We start from the raw sequence: 18,840 nt of genomic DNA, 5'->3' as shown, positions 1-18,840 counted from the left end.
TCGCGAATGAGCGCATGTGTCCTTCGAAAAGTCGAAATGCAAGGAGAATTTGGTCTCCGATGACCGGTATGCACCTACGATGATACCGTTGCGCAGAGCAGCCACACCCTCGTCTGTGTACAAAGACATGTACGTGTATCGATACACACGCGACGGCGGCGGACTCTACACGTGACTCCGTATATACCTACACCTGGAGTTGTACCGATTCTATCTGCAGCGTCCCTCGACGTGCCTAGGAACCGGAGAGAATCCTGGGCAAAGCCACCTCCGCGCAATCTCGATCCGTGTATCGAGTCAACAAGTCGCGCTTCTAGATTCATCTAGTATCGAAACCTTCAATTTTGGGCGAAAGAGTGTGTCATCATCTTTCTTTCTCTCTCTCTCTCTGTTAATGGTCCGTAATAAAATATCATGGTTTAGATAATACGCTAGGAAGAGAACGAAGGCTATCGAAAGCCATTTGTCTCGAAGCAATATTACGTTAAATAAAAAAATATATATATGAATATTCCGTAAACGGCATCGGTAGAGAATGGACGATGGAATTCCAATTGAGCAATGTTTGTCCTGCCAACACACACATATGCATAGATATACTCTAGTCGATTACTTGTTCTCGATATTAAAATATCGAATAGCCTGGCTAAGAATTATCGTCGCAGCTGAAGTTCGCACGAGAGCTGATCTCCTTCCGACTTCTCTTCTCGCGTGTGTTAGAACTCTCCTCTATCCTGTCCGCTTCCCCCGCGGTCCTCATTAAACCAACTGCTCGAGACAACTGGCGCTGATTATTTAGCAATACAAATCATTCTCGCCGAGCGAACGAGTGCGTACCTTTCCCTCCCTCCCTCTCTCTCTCTTTCTATCTGTTTCTCTATCTTTCTCGTTCTGTCGAGCGAGTTCTCGTTCGCGTGCGCGGGCGTGGTACCGCACGTACCACTTATGTACGAGAAGCGAATAACACAAACACATATGCATACGCGTACTCTCTCTCTCTCTCTCTCTCTCTCTCTCTCTCTCTCTCTCTCTTGCGCACAGCGTGTGCATCAGATACCAGCCCGTAGAAACAGTTTTGTTGATTAGCGTACTCGTCGAAAGCAGCCGTATTACTTTGTCGCATCACCGAGGAATGTTCTGATTGGCGAACTGTAAGTATCTTCCGTAAGTAAACAGCTGATGCGCGCGCGAATATATGCGCCCGAAGAGATCAGCGAAATGTACGAGCGAATTTTGAATAAATTTTTATCTTTATTATAACATCACGTTATTTATTATAATATATGTACATCTTTCCTTCCCAGCTTTTCGATAACCTCATCATCGTCGGTGATTGCATTCCTCGGAAAATATCTCCGCTGCGTACGATATCATCTAATCGTAACCGATTTTTCCCGCGAGATATTTTTTTGCTCTCTCTCTCTCTCTCTCTCTCTCTCTTTTCCAGCGGATAAAATATATTCATATTCGAAGAAGCTACCGGGGCACATCGCCCTCGCGGAATTCCTCGCGGCCGCGCCGCACGCAATTAATTAACTCAAATATGATCCGGTACAATTTGCGATCCGCTCCGCGTCGTTAATCACGCGCGTCCGCGCGCGCGAATCGTCCCGTCTTCGCGGACCGATCAGGGGTCGGGAATCGATAACAGAGATGCATTAGAATATTATGACCTTTCCGAGTGCATTCAGTGATTCACCGCGGGAGCCGCGATAGCAAGCGGCGTTATCGGCGCGACTACTCGCGGCCCGCGAAGAGAGTCCGATGTTATCGCATCTCTCGGTTATACTCCCGGCTAATCGGGACAAGCGAGAAAGGGAGAAAAGGAAGAGAGGCCGGGGTGCTGACCTCGCTTCCTGAATCGTTCAGGGCGGTGGCATCTCTCCGAGGCAGGCTCTTGGAGAGCGAACAACGTCGCGCGGGATCGTGCAACCAAATCAAGCGGGAGATAATATCGCCGCGAATTCACTCGGCGATATGTCAGCTCGTTAAATCACCCTTTATCGTTACGTGTTATTCGAATACTCCGAGTTCCTCGCCACGCCATTTTTATACACAGATTTTATTATATAACATATGTATTTATGTAATTTAATTTATTAATTGACTGATAAATTTTAAACTCGTTCTTTCAAATCCTGTAATTCCAGTCTCGACTAATTGTAAGTCGCATAAAATCAACTCAACTGTCTCGCCAATTTTTAAAAAAATTTCGAGATTTTATCAGAGAATAAGATTCAATCTTATTTTATTAATTTTTTCATCTTACGAATAATTATTATTATTTTTTATGAAAATGTGGAAATTATTTTAAATTTGTCATAGATTTTAATACAAATTTGAGTCAGATCTTGGAAAGTAAAGTTTTTAATTATATACTTCGCTCAGCGCGAACTAGAGCAAAGGCGTTAATCTTAATCATAGCGGAAATCTCGTTGTGCGTAATTTCGTGCAATTACATTTTTAGCGCCGCGTGCCTTGCGTTCATATCTCTTTCTTTTCTAAAAAAAAAAAAAAAATTACCACGTATATGAAAAGAGATTCAAGATTTCTGAAACAAATTCATTTCCACGCAACCGCGATTCACGGAGAGTTCGGAGGATCGCAGGATGCCGCGTCAATTTTTTTTCGAAACAAAAAAAAATACGCGTTCCTCCCGATGCCATTATCTCGGCGAGATAACGAGATAACGCTCGATCCCATAGTGAATCCCACGGGCGAACAGGGGCGAACGCTTCCATCGGCAGGCGTGGTATGCAACCTTACGCCGCGCTCGTATAAGCGCACTCGCGGAGAGCCGCATTATCGCGGGATTACGTAAGCGTCGTGCCGCATGCGATTGCGCTTGTATTACGCTATAATTAGGATCGGGCCGCGCGGTCGCCGTGTGCGTATGGCACATGTGTATAATATTATATATGTATATATATATATATATATATATACACATGTTCGTGTATGCGCGACGTTACTTATGCCGTGTAATCCGCGTATTAATAACCGCGACGATAAATGTTAACCGCCGCCCCGGAGTCTCCACGAGAAGAGGAGCGTAAACTGCCGCCTATCGCCGGTCTAATCGGACAAACCGGGATTAGAGAGCGCGCTTTTCGAAAGGAAGAGAGGCATCGAACCCATCTTCCGCTCGCGTTATCAAAGTATGGCTCGGTCTCCCACAGCGCGCATTAATTGGAATATTTGGAATACAATCTCTGCGCGGTTCTCGCTGCAGAAATCGTCGCTAAAAGCTAGTCGGCGTGATTCGGACATTAAGGCGAGCAGGCGTTGTATGTATGGGTGTGCGCGCGTTTTCCTTTTTTTCTCTTCTCAAATGTCCGCGTAATCGTCCGGCATTAAGGAAAGTAAACTGGTTCTGCACCGTGTGTACGAGCGTTTGACCGGTGCCCGACTTATCTGTAGCCTCGATCTTGCGAGCGAGCGGAAAAATCGCGGAAAGCCATGATACCGTATTGTGATACCGAAAGCACGCGGTGTACAGAATCGCGCAATTTCGCTAATTGATGTATCTCTCTCTCTCTCTCTCTCTCTCTCTCTCTCTCTCTCTCTCTCTCTCTCTTGCGCAACAAACGACAACAATAATGAACTTTCTAAAAAAACCTTGGGATGCATCACCATCAATTTCGTATTAAGAAAACTGCAGCAATTTTTTTGAAACAAATTTTTAAATTATACACGTGTCGATGTAAAATATTTAAAGATCAAAAAAATTTGTGTGCAAACACATAATCAAAGAGCGCAAACTCTAGCTACGTTAACAAGTAGCCTGCGTTAATGCCCCTCTATGCCTTGTAATTAACCCACCGACTAAGCGCCGCTAAATGGACATTCGCTCACTAAATTAGCGATCGCTCGCTCCAGCGTTGAATAGACACCGAAACGATATCCGATATCCGCGCGCGATCGGATGGACGCGAAAATCAAGATCTCGCCGTGCTCGTTCTCGACGCGCGCTTGATTAATATCCAGATGTAATTACGCGCCGCCTCGGGGAAGAGACGAATGAGGCGCGAGAGAAGAGGGCAGCTCTTCTCCTCTCGTGGAGATCAATCCGTGTGGGAGGAAGGCATATACGAGAGAGAAAAAGGAGAGAGAGAGAGGCTCGAGCTGCCGACGAAACGAAATCCTGACAGGTTTCATCGTGGGCTGACGTAAACAATTTGCGAATGTAAATACCTGTTGAATATTGAGGGCCCACGGGGCCCCACGCCGCGGCCTCCCCGACACCTTGCGATCGTTTACCCTTTAAACTCGTGATTACCATCCAGCGCCGTCTCCCACCTACCGCGACGAGGCGTGTAAGTCACACATCGGCATAAATTATACGCGAACATCGCGTCGGCGCGGCGAAGTGCAGCGGGGGATCCTTCCTTCGTCGAGGAGGTTCTCGCGAAGCGAGAAACGATTGGGACACCCTTGACACGCGCGAGATCCGTCCCGAAGAAGGACGAGCGCTCGCTGGGAGCTTCGTCTCTGATATAGCTAAGTGAATTTTTAAAAATCTAGCACAGATTTCACTCAAAAATATGAAAGGAAGCTCGAATGATATATATCATCTCTGTAAATTACAGAGTCGCGATCTTGCTTTACAGTGTTTGCACCTATTTATCCAATTGACGCACTGATATCTCAGAGATGCGCGGCGAATCGCTATCACTTTATCGATTCATGGGATAACGCTCGGTGGTGCATCTCATCGCACAATTATTCCGAGGCTCTCGGCGCCTATCGATTCCGCATCGTGGTGCACGGCTCAAGAACTCTTATCGAGATAATTGGGAATCGATCCTGATATCGATATCGGCATCGGTAGACGCGTTTCGGACGAATTTCTCGTTTCTTCTGGATTTAATTATCGCGTTCATTATAACGGGATTATACGCGCGATGTGTACTGATAACAGTGCGCGATATGTTTATCTGAGCATCGCGCTTATTTTCCCCACCCGATTTTTCATCAGGCTAATCGTAGCCGACACAGGCAATAAAAATCTCCAGGCACGTCAGAAAATCGCAATATACATGTATATATAATTAAATATTGGGTTGTTCAAAAAGTTATTGCGTTTTTTTCATTTGATTTTCAGGTGCGTTTATTTAATATACGTAATGAACATTAATCAATAATATATTGGCCGTTTTGTTCAATGACCTTTTGCCATCTCTCGGGCAATTTCATAATACCGCGTTCATAAAACTTCCTATCTTTCTCTGCGAGAAACTTGTCAAGGTGCTGTTTGATGAGGTCTTCAGAAGCAAACGTTTTACCGTTCAAGGAGTTTTGCAAGGAGCGAAATAGATGAAAGTCTGATGGCGCAAGGTCTGGGCTATATGGTGGATGTGGCAACACATCCCAACCAAGCTGCAATAATTTTTGCCGAGTGACCAAACTTGTGTGTGGTCTCGCATCGTCGTGGTGAAACACCACACCCTTACGATTGATCAGCTCGGGACGTTTCTGTGCGATGGCATCACTTAATTTCTGTAGCTGCTCACAGTAGACATCGGAATTGATCGTTTTATTCTGTGGAAGCAGCTCATAGAAGACTGGTCCCTTCCAATCCCACCAGATTAACAGCATCACCTTCTTTTGGTGGATGTCCGCCTTTGCTTGCCTTTCCGGTGCTTCATCTCGCTTACTCCAACTCCTTTTTCGGCTCACATTGTTGTAGACAATCCATTTTTCGTCGCCCGTGATCATACGCTTCAAGAACGGATCGTTTTCTTCGCGTTTGGTGAGTTGATCGCAGACGTTCATACGCTTTGTCAGATGAATTTCTTTCAACTCATGCGGTACCCAAATATCGAGCTTCTTCACGAAACCAAGCGATTTCAAATGTCCATGAACACTTCCAATGGACACTTTTAGAGCGGTAGCAAGCTCCCGAACCGTTGAATGCTTATTTGCTTGCACCAATGCCTTGATTTTATCGTCGTCAATCTCGGAAGGCCTACCGGAGCGATGAGCGTCTTTAACCGAAAAATCACCACCACGGAATCGGGCGAACCAGTTCTGGCACTGACGTTTTTCAATGACATTTCTGCCGTAAACTTGACGCAACTCTTCCCTTGCTTCAGTTGCTTTCTTCCCTTTTTTAAAGTAATAAAGCAAAATATGGCGAATATGCTCTTCAAAATTCTCCATGTTTAAACTACAATTGCAAGCACAAAACTCGACTAAATTGCGTCAACTTTTTTTTTGGTTTTTAGGTTAAGTGTCAACAACAAAATGTGCATAAACATTTGACATTCATGGCACGCTCAGATACAAATAAATGTGGACAGCGCATCTATTGGAAAAAAACGCAATGACTTTTTGAACAACCCAATATGTGTGAAAAAATCAAAAGAGGTCACTCACCGTCCTGGTTCATCCCGTGGCCGCCGTCATCTGTTCCAAACAGAAAGAAAAAAAAGAAAATTAATCGAGATATGCAACTGATATGTAACTGAAATCCGCGGCGAGAGAAAGAGATACGTAACCGAGATTACACCGTATACGTACGCAATACATTTAAACGAACAATGTAAAAGCGGGGCACGCGTTTATCTCTTCATTTATTCGAGGAGCTTGACCCGCGATGCGTTAATTAAAACGTTGCAGCTGCGTAATCATGTGTCATGTCATTCTCTGAATATAATCAGTGTTCCCGATAAAGCGGTACTCGTACAGCGAGAGCAACAAATAATGCATGCTAATACAAAGTAGGCAGACGCTAATGACGTTTCCGGATGCCATTCATAAACATAATGTAATACGTCTCTCGTAAAAATAGCGCGGCGCGGTCTTCTATTACCGATGGAATATATTTTTCATCGATCTTCGCGTCGATCCGACGAGTATAAATCTATCGAGGAGGGATGCCCCTTCTTCGCGCTTGTACCTGCAAGAGAAAAGCACCCCGCGGGATATCGCGGGCACCTCGCCGGATTATGACGACTCTGCGCGCCCGGGACGATGGCGGCAACCTGCACGGCAACCTATTTGTACTCGACGGGTCCACGGGTATCTCGCGATCGAGCGCGCAGTGTTCCTTTATTTAACCCCATAAATAACCGCCGCTAACTTCGTGCTTCTCCTATACGCGCGTACGATATCGCGCGTATGATGCACTGCGAGACGAAATATATATATATATATATATATATATATATATATATATATAGGGTGTAACTGAGAGGTCTGCACGAATTTTAAGGGTGAGTTCTGTGCGATAAAAAAGATTACGAGAGTCCTGAAAGACTTCGTTGTGCAGTTCTGTAAAAAGTTGGGATTTTTTACCACGATTTCATCTACATACATTTAAATTCACTAGATTTTTGTGCAGAGTCATCCGAAACAATCAGTTCATTCAACTTCTGTTAATGACGTAGTTAAATTTTCGACGGTCGCTTAATATCTCTGAAATTTTTCACTGCGTGCAAAAACTCGTATATAAGTTCTCAAAGAGTACATTTTTTCAGATTTAAAATGATTATTGTGTTTGCGTTAATGATGCGAAAGAGTTGCGCGATTTTTTCATTTTTAAATGACTGTATTTATCTCCGTAACAGAACCTTTCAGAACCCTCATTCATGTAATATAATTTTATTATTTCGATGCGTACTCGCCAGTTTGTACAGACCTTTCAGTTACACCTTGTATATCGGATGCTGCCAGTCATTCTGCGTTGCGCGAATCTCCCATAAGCGATTCCTGTCCACGGCAGAAAGAATAACTTTCGCGAGGAGATTCGAGCGTGATGTGTTATCCCTCGATATTGGCGCGTGTGCAATCCCTCTCTCATTTATAGTCTCAAAGTAACGGTACGAAGAGAGAGTACTATTTTTCTTTCTCTTCTTACGACATCCAAGAACTACGTGTATACGCGCTCATTATCGGATCGCCGAAATAAGAAGATTAAAACGATTTATTCAAAAACGATGACACAAGTAATCAACGTCGTACACGGCGGAGTTTTACGTATGCAAATTCACAAATGCAATTTCAAATATATAATACGTCTCGCAGAAAGACGTAAGCAGTGATTAGAGGCTGAAGTCATTTTTCATGTAACGCTGCATTCTTGAATATCAGATTATTGAATATATTAATGCGGATTGCTAAATATATCGTCCGGCTACACCAGGCGGTCAAATGTACCAGAGGACCTGCACGTTTTGCGTAACAAGTCGACGCATAAGCTGTCAAAGAAAGGTTTTTAAAGACATAGTTTTTTGTAGAATATATATATATATAAAGCGAAAATGAAATGTGCTCGAAACATTTTACGCTTAGTTCCGCTTCTGAAATATCACTTTCTTTTCCCGAAAAAAAAAAGAAACTATTTCACTACGCTTTCTCAGACAATATCGTTGGTCAAATAACGTGACAATATTGTTGGTAAAAAGAAATTTGGATAATGGAGTTTAAATGGAGCAGCAATTAGTCACGAAGAGACTGAGAAATCGAAACGAAACAACTGATTTCTCGCCAGGTGTAATCGAAATAATGATCGCATCGCGCAAAGTCGATAAATCGTATAAATTCACTTAGAATTAGCGAGCGATATGCGCGCGATAATTGCAGATTAATTACAAATTATTGCAATCGCGTGTGTTCACGCACCATTAGAGATAAGCAGACTCGGTTATGCGTCGATGACTTGAGAGATTGAATTAAAAACGGAGACTCTGTCATTAATAAATTAGATAACGATGATAACATCCTAGATAACGACTCGCGCGCCTCGTGTGAGGCCCTAAAATTGAGATCCGCGGTTCTTTCTCCGTCAAATACGTTGATATCATTAGATTTAACGACCCCTTGACTTCATCTCTTTCTCTTTCCCTCCCCTTCTTCCTTCACGGGTCTCGTGGCTCATGCCGCGTCACTGGTTGCTGCCACGGCGGCAGCCTTTCATCTTCCTTAACCAGCACCACTCTCTTCCGTCACGCATACACATCCGCGGAGAACGAAGGAAGACAACGAGCTTCCACGTCGGCGTAACCAACCGTTGGCTGGAAGAAACTACCGCTTCGAAGATGATCCCGGCTCGTATACGTGTGTATATGCGTGCTCAAAAATATACCTGCGACGATCGGCCACCAAAGAAGAAACTACCGCCTTCTATACCTATACGATACACGTCTGTGTATGACGAGCGCCAGGCAAGTTCAGCTAACTCGATTGTTCCGTACGGAACAAGGAGCTCTTTCACGCGGGAATCTCGGAACTTTGATGGCGGAATCATTGCTCGCATCGATGTCCTCCCTCGGCACGTAACGTCGCTTCACCGGATGTGCGCGCCGTCGATACCGGGATTTAATAAGCTTGCGGTTTACAGCGAGGTAATCATGATAAACGGTAGGAGTTAACGGCGGGTGCGGGAATCCGGATTTTTCCGTTTAATGCGCTTTTACGCGCGATTCGTGCCTTCGACAATATATTAATGAACGCGAGGAGAGAATCCGTGACGAATAATCGCGTTTGCAAAGTTCTTCTAGGAAATTGATGCATCGCGAGCGATAATTATGAGACGATTATTTTGATCTAGATATACTTGTCGACATAAAATCGCAATATTGTTCGTTTTAGAAATCTGTTCAATCGGTCATTGTGAAAAGAAAGAAAGAGAAAGATAGCAGTCGTAAAGCGCGCTCGACGCGGATTCCTGAATTCCAGCCACAGCCGTCGACTCGGCTGAACGTGATGCATCGTCATCGCGCGAGTCGCTGGTAATAGAAGCGTTGCCGCGCTTCTGAGACGAAGATTTATCGCCGGTATTTCGCGTGGCACGTGCCTGCCCGTTTTTGCGACCGCGACATTCCTGTCGGCTGTGCACCTCGCCATTGGCATTGCCGTTCGTCGCGTACATTTTGTCTCGAGACAATCGGAGCAATCATCGACGCACGAAAGGCAGATATCGTTTATAAATCGCGAGGGATCATCAAGAATTTGTTTTTTGTTTCAAACGAAAAAATGTAATTATCGATAAATTGATTATCGCAGGAAACAATTGTCTCATTCATCAGAGATATAAAATAATAATTTCTTGACGGTTGAAAACAATGTCCCGCTTTATAACTTGGTCTCCTGCGATAATCGTCTTATTAACGTTCTACGTTAATAAAGGATTCGTAAGAAGAAACATACGTTTTTTCTTGGAGTCCTCATGCATACCTCCGGGTGTTGCAGCGCCGTGATTGTGATGGTGGAGGGCTAGAGGGTCTTGGGGATGCGGGTGAATGGCAGCTAGGGCACTTCCGGCATCACCTGGATTGACGCCGACTCCGACCCCCAGGTGTAGAGCACCATGCTGCGTCGCGTGTGCCGGAAGCTCCATGCTGATCATAGCACGCCACCCTTCTTCCAACCCTCTTCTCCCGCCACCTCCCTCCTCTATCTCGGACAATACCTCGTCGAGTTGGACGAGGCGTCCGTTCAACTCCTCGTCGCCTTCTGGAAAAACCAATGAAAAAATTTGATTAATAATTTGAAAATAGAACGAGAAGAAAGGAAAAAGAATGTCCGATTTTCTCTCGCGAAGAAAAGATTTAACTCGAGCACGATTCGTCGCAGACGACGATTGTTCCCGTTAAGCAACAAACATGGATTTTCGGTCAGTGACTCGCGGAGTCGAATCAATGGTGCAAGAATACCGTAGACAAAGATCTCGAGATCCTGATCTAGGCGTACTTCTCTTCCCCTTTCTCTCTCCTATCAGACTTCACGCGGTCGTAACATAAAAATAAGAACTCGACGATCTCAGCCGCAATGGGATTGCCTTCGCCACGCTTTTTACGCGCCGAGTAGATAATTTCTTCGTTCCTCTCTACGTAATGATCCGGCTGGGTGATGCCTTTTTTGCTTATTACATCGAGAGAGGCCGCCGCGGAGAGCGACACATCTTTCTAAGTTGGAAGGTGAGATCCCACTCGGATGAATGAAAGGATGAATGGAGCGTAATTTCGTCCACGCTGTCGGCGACGTTCATCTACTACTACGGACAGTAGGACCGTTCTCTTCCCATCTCTTCGGCGCGGCGAGAGCATTGTCTAGGTCCGGACGCGATTACGAATCCTCACGATGCGCAACTTAAGAGCAGCTGCTGCGCGATGGAAAAGGAAGAGCGGCTTTGCCGACGAGGGAACGGCAAGCCTACTGTCCTAGATTGCAACAATCCGTTTGTCAGATTTCTTCATCGAAAGGTTCAACAATATTTTCTTAATCATAAAACACATGTCGTAATTCATTTTTAACGTTTATACCATATTTATACATTGATCAATAACTCCATGCGAATACTTTGATCAAAGCGTCAAGATATTCACATCCATATTTCGTTGATTCTTTTTGCGTTTCCCGAATGTATAATATAAACGTTCGAAGCTCGGGAAAAAAATGGATGCAGCTCGCCTTCCTATTCCCGAGGGGTTGTTACGCTGACCCACAGAGGGAGAGAAGCAGCAAGGAGTCAAGAACAATCGTCATCGGGCGATCATCCGTAAAATTCGAAACTGCTCCCGCGTTCCGCCGTTTTATATCGCGAAATACGCGGATCTCATAACGCGTGGGAGTGAGACTCGAGAACGGTTACCGAGTCTGCGGTCAACGACTGTCCACCGCAGCAGGCGGTGCTGCCTTTGTATCTCCTGTTAGCGATTAAAACGCCTCGACAGGCTCTAATTTGCGTGAGGAAGTCGGTCGTCTTCTCGAGCGCGAGGCTTTGCCAAGGGAAAGTTGTTTCGTCATTTTCAAAATAATGGATTCATACAAAGTCACAAAAAGACTTATATATCTTACAGAAAAATTTAAAGACGTGTGTAAAAAGTAAAAGCATCGTTTGTTTCGTTTTTATATCAGATTTTTTAAGTAATCTCCTTAGAAATATCAAACACTCGCTAAATCGTTTACCGCGTTAATCTCGATAGAAAGCTTCCGAGTGTCAATTTTAATCTAGTAAGAAATTGCTCTCTCAATTTTCCAGCGGCGAGAAAATCCCATTTTCAGCTTATCGGGAATGAAAGAGCGAGAGATGATTGTTTAGTATCACGATTTCCTGATCTTCTTGAAAATTCGTGCTACCAACATCTACTGCATCTGACGGAGGCTGGAATGTAGCAAAGTGAATAAACGTCAGGTAACAGGCGGATGATGGTTCGGCGAGAAGGCGAGAGAGACGCAACGGGTCTTAAGTGAAGCAAAATGGGTGAGTCGTGGACGGCCAAAGTACGTGTAAAGACCAGGCTTAGAGGGAGATACGAGTCCCTACGCTATGAACCGTGGGAGTTGGCCGCACCACAGTGCTCTTACGGCGTCTACGCACTCGCTAAAACCATTGTTTACGGGCCGCCTTGAACGTTCGCGTACTTTGCTAACTGGACCCCACTCTCTCGGGGGCACCGCGCCGCGGGGACCAGACCGCACGCCGGTTACTCTGCATGTCTTAAGGACGAAAGTAACTGACGCAGAAAACGCCGCGCGAAAGCGAATCGTTCGCAGCCAGGTTCGCGATCGACGTGGAGAGCTCGCGTGTGGTCGGCGATCGCGGAGATGACCCAACGGAGATAAATAACTGGCCATCGATCTGAAGCAACCCTCTTTCAATTACGACATACGCATCTTGCCAACGAGTGACCAGTTAGAAAATATATCGTTAAAGAATTAAAATAAAATAGCTTTCTCTTTAAGGAGAAAGAAAGAAAGAGAAAAAGTGAGGGAGAAATCAGTATTAAAAATTGCTTTCCAATATTTACACAATATTATTATATAATATTTACATAATATTATATAATATTATATTATTTTCTAAAGTTTACGAGCTGATTTGCAGTCTATTAAGACATTTCATTTGCGATATATCTTTTAAACAAGTATAAGAAAGAAAAACGAAAAAAAGACGATATATAGACTTGTCACGTAAATAGTGATGACCCGAGGCAGTCCATCTGGTCGAAGGAAGCTGCAGTAGCCGGCGAAATATGCGGCTACCGTCCGCACCTTCTGTCTCCACCGCTCTTCACAGTCTTCGCTTCAGAGTCGATTCCCTCCCCAGCCGGTAATGGCCGGTGCTCTCGGGGCTTAACAACGCGTGACAATATGCATCAAGGAATTGCTCGAGCGCGGAGCACAACTTCGGCCTCTTCTTTCTGTTTCTCTTTCTTTCTCTCCCTTCGTAACCATCTATGAAAGAAGAAGAAGCAGAAGAGACGTCGTAGGTGCGTACACGCGTATTCCTCCTGCTTTGTGTGCGTGTTCGTCTTTGTGACGAAATGGCGCGTGTTTATTTCGGACTCACGTGAAAATCGTCGATACATTATGCAACTTCTTGGTTCATAAACAAACGAGTCCCGCCAGGAATCTACGGTGGAATCCTGAAGAAACATCCGGATGTATATCGGTTATTCAGAAACGCAAGTGAGTTTTCGCGGAGCGGTTGTCATGTTTATTAACCTGATGCAGAATGCAGAATGCACATTCCGGTAATTTTCGCGATCCTTCTCGCCAATCCAAGAGCATTCTTTCTCACGTTGAAGCCTAACGATATAGGACGCGAGGGTTTCAAATGTTGTAAAACTTTCTACTCTATTCAGCACGCGACAAAAATTAAACTATCGCAGATGTCGTACCAGGCCACGCTCTATGAATGTCTCTTGAATATTCACGTCGAGGTCTATCTCCCGTGGAGATGCGATGTGACACGAAGGCACTATCGTCCATCCTGGTACTCGATCAAGTTTTCAAGCGACAAGGGTATCCCTCTTTCTTTCTCGCTCATTAACCTCATTACCCGTACTTGGCCGCTACATGAATGCGAACAGTGTATATCGACACACTAGCGAATCGCAAGCGCATATCTACATTAATACAGAATGTTTCGTAAACATCGATTAGCTGCTGATACACCTACACGAACGTCATTATTTATAAGACAAATAAAATGTAAAAATGTATCGCTTCTCTTTGAAATGCATAAAATGCATAAAATCATACCGGTATCTATAAGATCAATCTTTTGTTCCAATCGCTATTTTTGTCTAATATGAGAATTTTTTTTCGCAGTATATAGCAAACTTTGATTGTCTTTCCTCTCCCTCTCCTGCTCTTTCACCGTATTATAATCGCATCAATTGATTAAAAATTATCTACAAAAAATATTTGCCTTCACCGTATATCTTTTCTTTTCTTTTTTTTAACCACTATCATATTTTAGAAAATTTTAGGGTATTTTTATTATAAAAAAGATTTATGAAAAATTATTATCTTGAACGATTTATACATGTATCATTACAACACAAAATCATATAAATTTTTGTCTTTTCTTGTATTACTGTGTGATTGTGCTGGTATTATACATATATTTTATTTTCATTCAAGTATCTACTTCGATCTCATCTGTCTCCTTCCTTCTTTCTTCGCTAACGGACTTATAAAAAAAACCAATCGTAAAAACCGAGCATCGTTATCTGTCGCTGATACGGCGATCGACAACAACCCGCGGCACAACGGACACGGTGTCCTGTTAATGAACAAAAATTGGCGAGCCTACTGGAGCATGGCGAGAAAGCACAACCCACGTGAGGTACTACGGCGAGAGAGCCCGTTTATACAGTCGCGGCACTGTATCGGTCGTGTGTGTCTGACAGCGGCGGTTTGTCTGTCATGCACGCAGGCTCGGGTCAAGTAATTCCAGTTCTCTACGTCGTCGTCGTCGTCGTCGTCGTCGTCGTCGTCGTCGTCGTCGTCGTCGTCGTCGTCGTCGTCGTCGTCGTCGTCGTCGTCGTCGTCGGCGACGGCGGCGACCAGGGCACACCGTCACGGAGAGGAACGTATGTAGGTAAATATAAGTTGCGCGAGAACGGGCCGACCGAGTAAAAGGGAAAAGAGACGCGCGGCTTTCGTGGATAAGTGACTTTCGAAGAACCACCTGTGGCACGTGCCATTAACGTGCTCCCTTGCGTGTCCGTACGTGCGTGAATGCCCCGATATCCGTCGCAGCCGTATACGGCGGCGTGGGTGTGTAACAGGTGAACGCGAATACTGTTTTCCTTTGCGCGGACTCGACCTCTCTTATATAGCTATGTATGCAATGCACTGCAATTTCGAGGGTTGTAATCGCGGGCACCGCGAGAGAGGAAGCGAGAGAGAGAGAGAGGTGGAAAGAAAAGGAAAAAGAGACCGGGACGAATGAGAGCAGAGACCGCATTCTTCGCGATGTGTTAGCGAAATTTGCATTTTCACTCGATATGATGAAGCGATTTATCGATATCCGAATCGGAATAAAACTCACGGCGATAAAAAAAAGGAAAAGAACCGTTTATTCTGGAAATAAGCTCTACTCCGTTGCGACGCGCTTGTTCCGCATAACCATACGCATCGTGCATCAACGCGAGGCGAAGATAAAATCGCGAGTATATTGGATGTTATATTAATGGAACGGAGAAAATCTACCGCACGCGGTAGACTCGCCGATAAGTTCGCCTTTGAATAGTACGAGCGCATAACGGTAAGGCATTAAAGAGAGATACAAGTGGGGATATTGCTCCTTTTGCACGCTCGCGAAGAGAGCCCTGTTTCTAGGGATCCGGCCGCAACCGAGGGCGCGCAACCGCCCTCTCTCTCTCCCCCTTGATTGGCTCGGCTCCTCGCGGAAGTCGCGCGATTCCAATTCCGGTTTTCCGCCGCAAAGGCGCAGGAGAGAAGAGGAACGGCGGAGATATATAAGTGAGTATCGGCGGAGAGTCACCCGTGCAATAAAGTAGCAACTCGTTGCTCGTTGCACACGACTGTCTCGCGGAATATATATGTGATCCCGCAAGGCGGGATATACAAGTCGCTCTTTCGTAGGAAGAAAACCGATATATATCCGACACGTTATTCCTCATATACAGCTGAGGTCGGGCGCGTCCGAGCGAGATATTTATTGCAATTAGCCGCGCGTCCAACCTTGAATTCAAAACCGTGAACGATCTGCCGAGCGCACTATTTCCCTGTTCCTGGCAGCAGGAAGGCAAGGAATGAGAGGGTATGACATATCGAGAAATATTCTGATATCGTTAAAGTCTCGACCAGCATCCCGCCGAACGATTAACAGTACTCGGTTCGATCCTAATATATTATATATAAAACTGGCCGGAAGAGATTATTTTAAGCTTATTATATTAGTTACGTGCTTTTCTAAGCTCGTCGACGCGACGTATCGTTTATCTCGCGCAAAGCCGTTTAATCCGAGACATAAGGTTGCATCTGTCAACGTGGCACCGGCACGCGAATAAGAAACGTAAGAAAAGAAAAAAACACAACGAGAAATCGCGCGGAGGAGCGTAATTATACCCGGTTGCAGATATCGATATGACATTTGTCGCGTGCTACTTTACATTCTTGCAGCTTCTATTTCATCGCATATGCTCCACATTCGCGACAGCGTCTCGATGGCGGCTCTAATCGACGGCTAAACGACAACCTGAACCGATTCCGATCTCTTGCGGGAGCGGAGGACGTCGGCGGCTTCCGATTCCGGTTTTCCATCGGTGGCAAGAGAGAGAGCGACCGACCGCGAAGAAGGCGGATAAAGTGAGTTTTAAAGAGCCACCTGTAGCCGGCACGTGCCGCCGTCGGGCTAATCCCGTAGGTCGGGGGCTCCCTTGAGGCCCCGTCATGCAGCAGCAGCGGCACACGAGAGTACTGTATAGCAGGTAAAACAGGTACCCGAGCGGTTGCATCCCACCGCACCATCGGCGCGGACGATCAGCCGCCGTCCGTTCCGTCGTTCGTCTCCGGGTCCCGGGTAGCCCGAGATGCGCGATTATATCTACATTTCCTATATAAATAACCGGTTGCCGCGATTATCCACTCCTCCGACAGTCTTACCGATTCTCTTTGGTCTGGAAATATCTCTATTTCGCGGGATTTTCACCACGTTTCAGCGTGTCATCGCATCCCTTTCCTCCAACATTTTTATATTCATTTTAGGACCATATCAATTGCCATTTAAAAATTAGAAATTATCAACTTTTTAAAATTAAATTTAAATTTTTTATATTAAATTATTATGAAAAAAATGGAATACATATATAAGTCCCGCTATTTCAGTGATTTATATTGTGCTTCGGATGTTTCATCAATCGCTGAAATTATACAATATGCGTTTCCAACGTGCCTCGTTAGAGTAAGAAATGGATCTCCGGCGAGATCACCGTCGTCGGAGAGAGGCACTATATCGCGCTCACTTTCCTCCGACTCGCAACAGGACGATATCATCGATCCGCGTAATTCCCGATCATTAGAAGCGCTAATGGCGGCGCGCGCGTGCAAAGCGTACAAAGGCAAAAAGGCGTCGATCGGTATCGTGTGTGTGTGTGGTTACGCACAGCCATCAATCAGCTTGGCCGGCCCTTAATTGCGGCCGCCATTTGATAATTACAAAGTCAATCGTCTATCGAATCGGCCATCTAGCCGCCGTAATGGCCGGCTCTAACGGTCGCTCTTTCGCTCGCTCTCGGCTGTTTATAGGACGAGAGGGCAGGAGAGAAAAGCGCGATCGGGAGAGATGTAGGTGATCTCGGAGAAATGGTCGCAATCACGATTACGCGAAGGCGGCAAAAGGGGAAGGTGGAATTAAATGAATTAATGCGCGATGTATATAGAGATGATCGCCCCGTGCTTTTTCTTTTTTTCTTTACATTTTTTTTCATCTCATTCCGTGGCGCATCGTACGCGAGATACTCGATTCGAGCCAGAGCGTGGCCAAGCTGATGCGACGATCGTGCGTGAATATAGAAAAGTCGACCCAGGCCGCGGAGAGAAATTCCACACAGTGCTGAGTAATCTCGATCAAAGCGCGCGGAAAGTGCATCTCCTGCGTCAACGCACTCTGATCTCGCTTTGTTGTTATTTCTCTTTTTTTATTTTTAAGAATATGTTATTAGTATTAATTTTTTTTAATTATCTTTATATATATTTAATTTTATTTAATTTCGCGATATTGATTTTGAAATAACACTAATCCTGTATGTGTATTATTTATAATTTTTTTGTATTTTTTAGACTCTCTTTTATTTGTCATATGCAAATTTCAATATTTTTTTGATCTGTGTATTTTTCAAACTTAAATTAATAAGATTGTTTCAAAAATGACATCTCTAATTTATCGCTATAATGATTTATATAAAAGTAATTTTCTATTCAATTGTATCTATCTGTTTCTATTGATTGTTGTTCAAGTGACACTCGCGGTCCAGAATGCAACTCCCTATCCGTAAGAAAGCGCCTTTCGTTTCGGTCATGTAGATGTCGAGGCGTGCGCGATTTTTATCGAAGCTCCTCCACGCGCGTTAACGGTAAACTGGTACGAGAGCCAACTCGTATAATCGATAAATTCATTGTGCGACTTGTCTCTTTCTCTCTCCCTCTCTCTCTCTCTCTCTGGATCGTCACGACAATGCCGCAATAGTTTGCGATCAGATATATAATCGACTGAATTGTATACACTAGCCTAACTGTAACATATATCCCTCCCTAGAGAAGGAGACTAGTCTCAATTCCGCTTCCTTCCTTCCTTCGACGATGTCTATCGTCGAGCAATCGTGTCCTCGGATGTCCTGGATGAATGCACGCGCACCTGCATCGGAATGCGACTGCATAAGTGCGCGACTCAACGAGGGTAAATCAAATTTAAGCGAATGATACCACGAGGAACTGACACGCGTAACAGCCGCTAAAAGTAGCTAATAAACCGCGATGTTCTACAAAGATGGATACGGAGAAAAATGTAAAACGTACCGTGTATAAAAATTATTTAGCACCACTTCGATCTTTGGAAGGCGCGTCCCGAGACATTCA

At 44.8% G+C, this 18,840-nt stretch overlaps 1 protein-coding gene across 1 annotated transcript in view; it reads right to left on the bottom strand.

The window, feature by feature from the left end:
• The window catches only part of sv (paired box protein shaven), a 145,343-nt gene that overhangs the window by 84,259 nt on the left and 42,244 nt on the right, over positions 1-18,840 (bottom strand). The window contains exons 4-5 of the mRNA XM_085485594.1: positions 10,153-10,458; positions 6,379-6,408 (exon numbers count right to left, since the gene is read on the bottom strand). Coding sequence (XP_085341720.1) covers positions 6,379-6,408; positions 10,153-10,351 — 229 coding nt within the window. The 5' untranslated portion in view covers positions 10,352-10,458. The remainder of the gene's footprint in view (positions 1-6,378; positions 6,409-10,152; positions 10,459-18,840) is intronic.

This window comes from Nylanderia fulva, unplaced genomic scaffold (assembly GCF_048542155.1).
Source record: "Nylanderia fulva isolate GAGA-0341 unplaced genomic scaffold, ASM4854215v1 Scaffold38, whole genome shotgun sequence".
NCBI lineage: Eukaryota > Metazoa > Arthropoda > Insecta > Hymenoptera > Formicidae > Nylanderia > Nylanderia fulva.
This window is presented reverse-complemented; position numbering and strand designations above follow the sequence as displayed.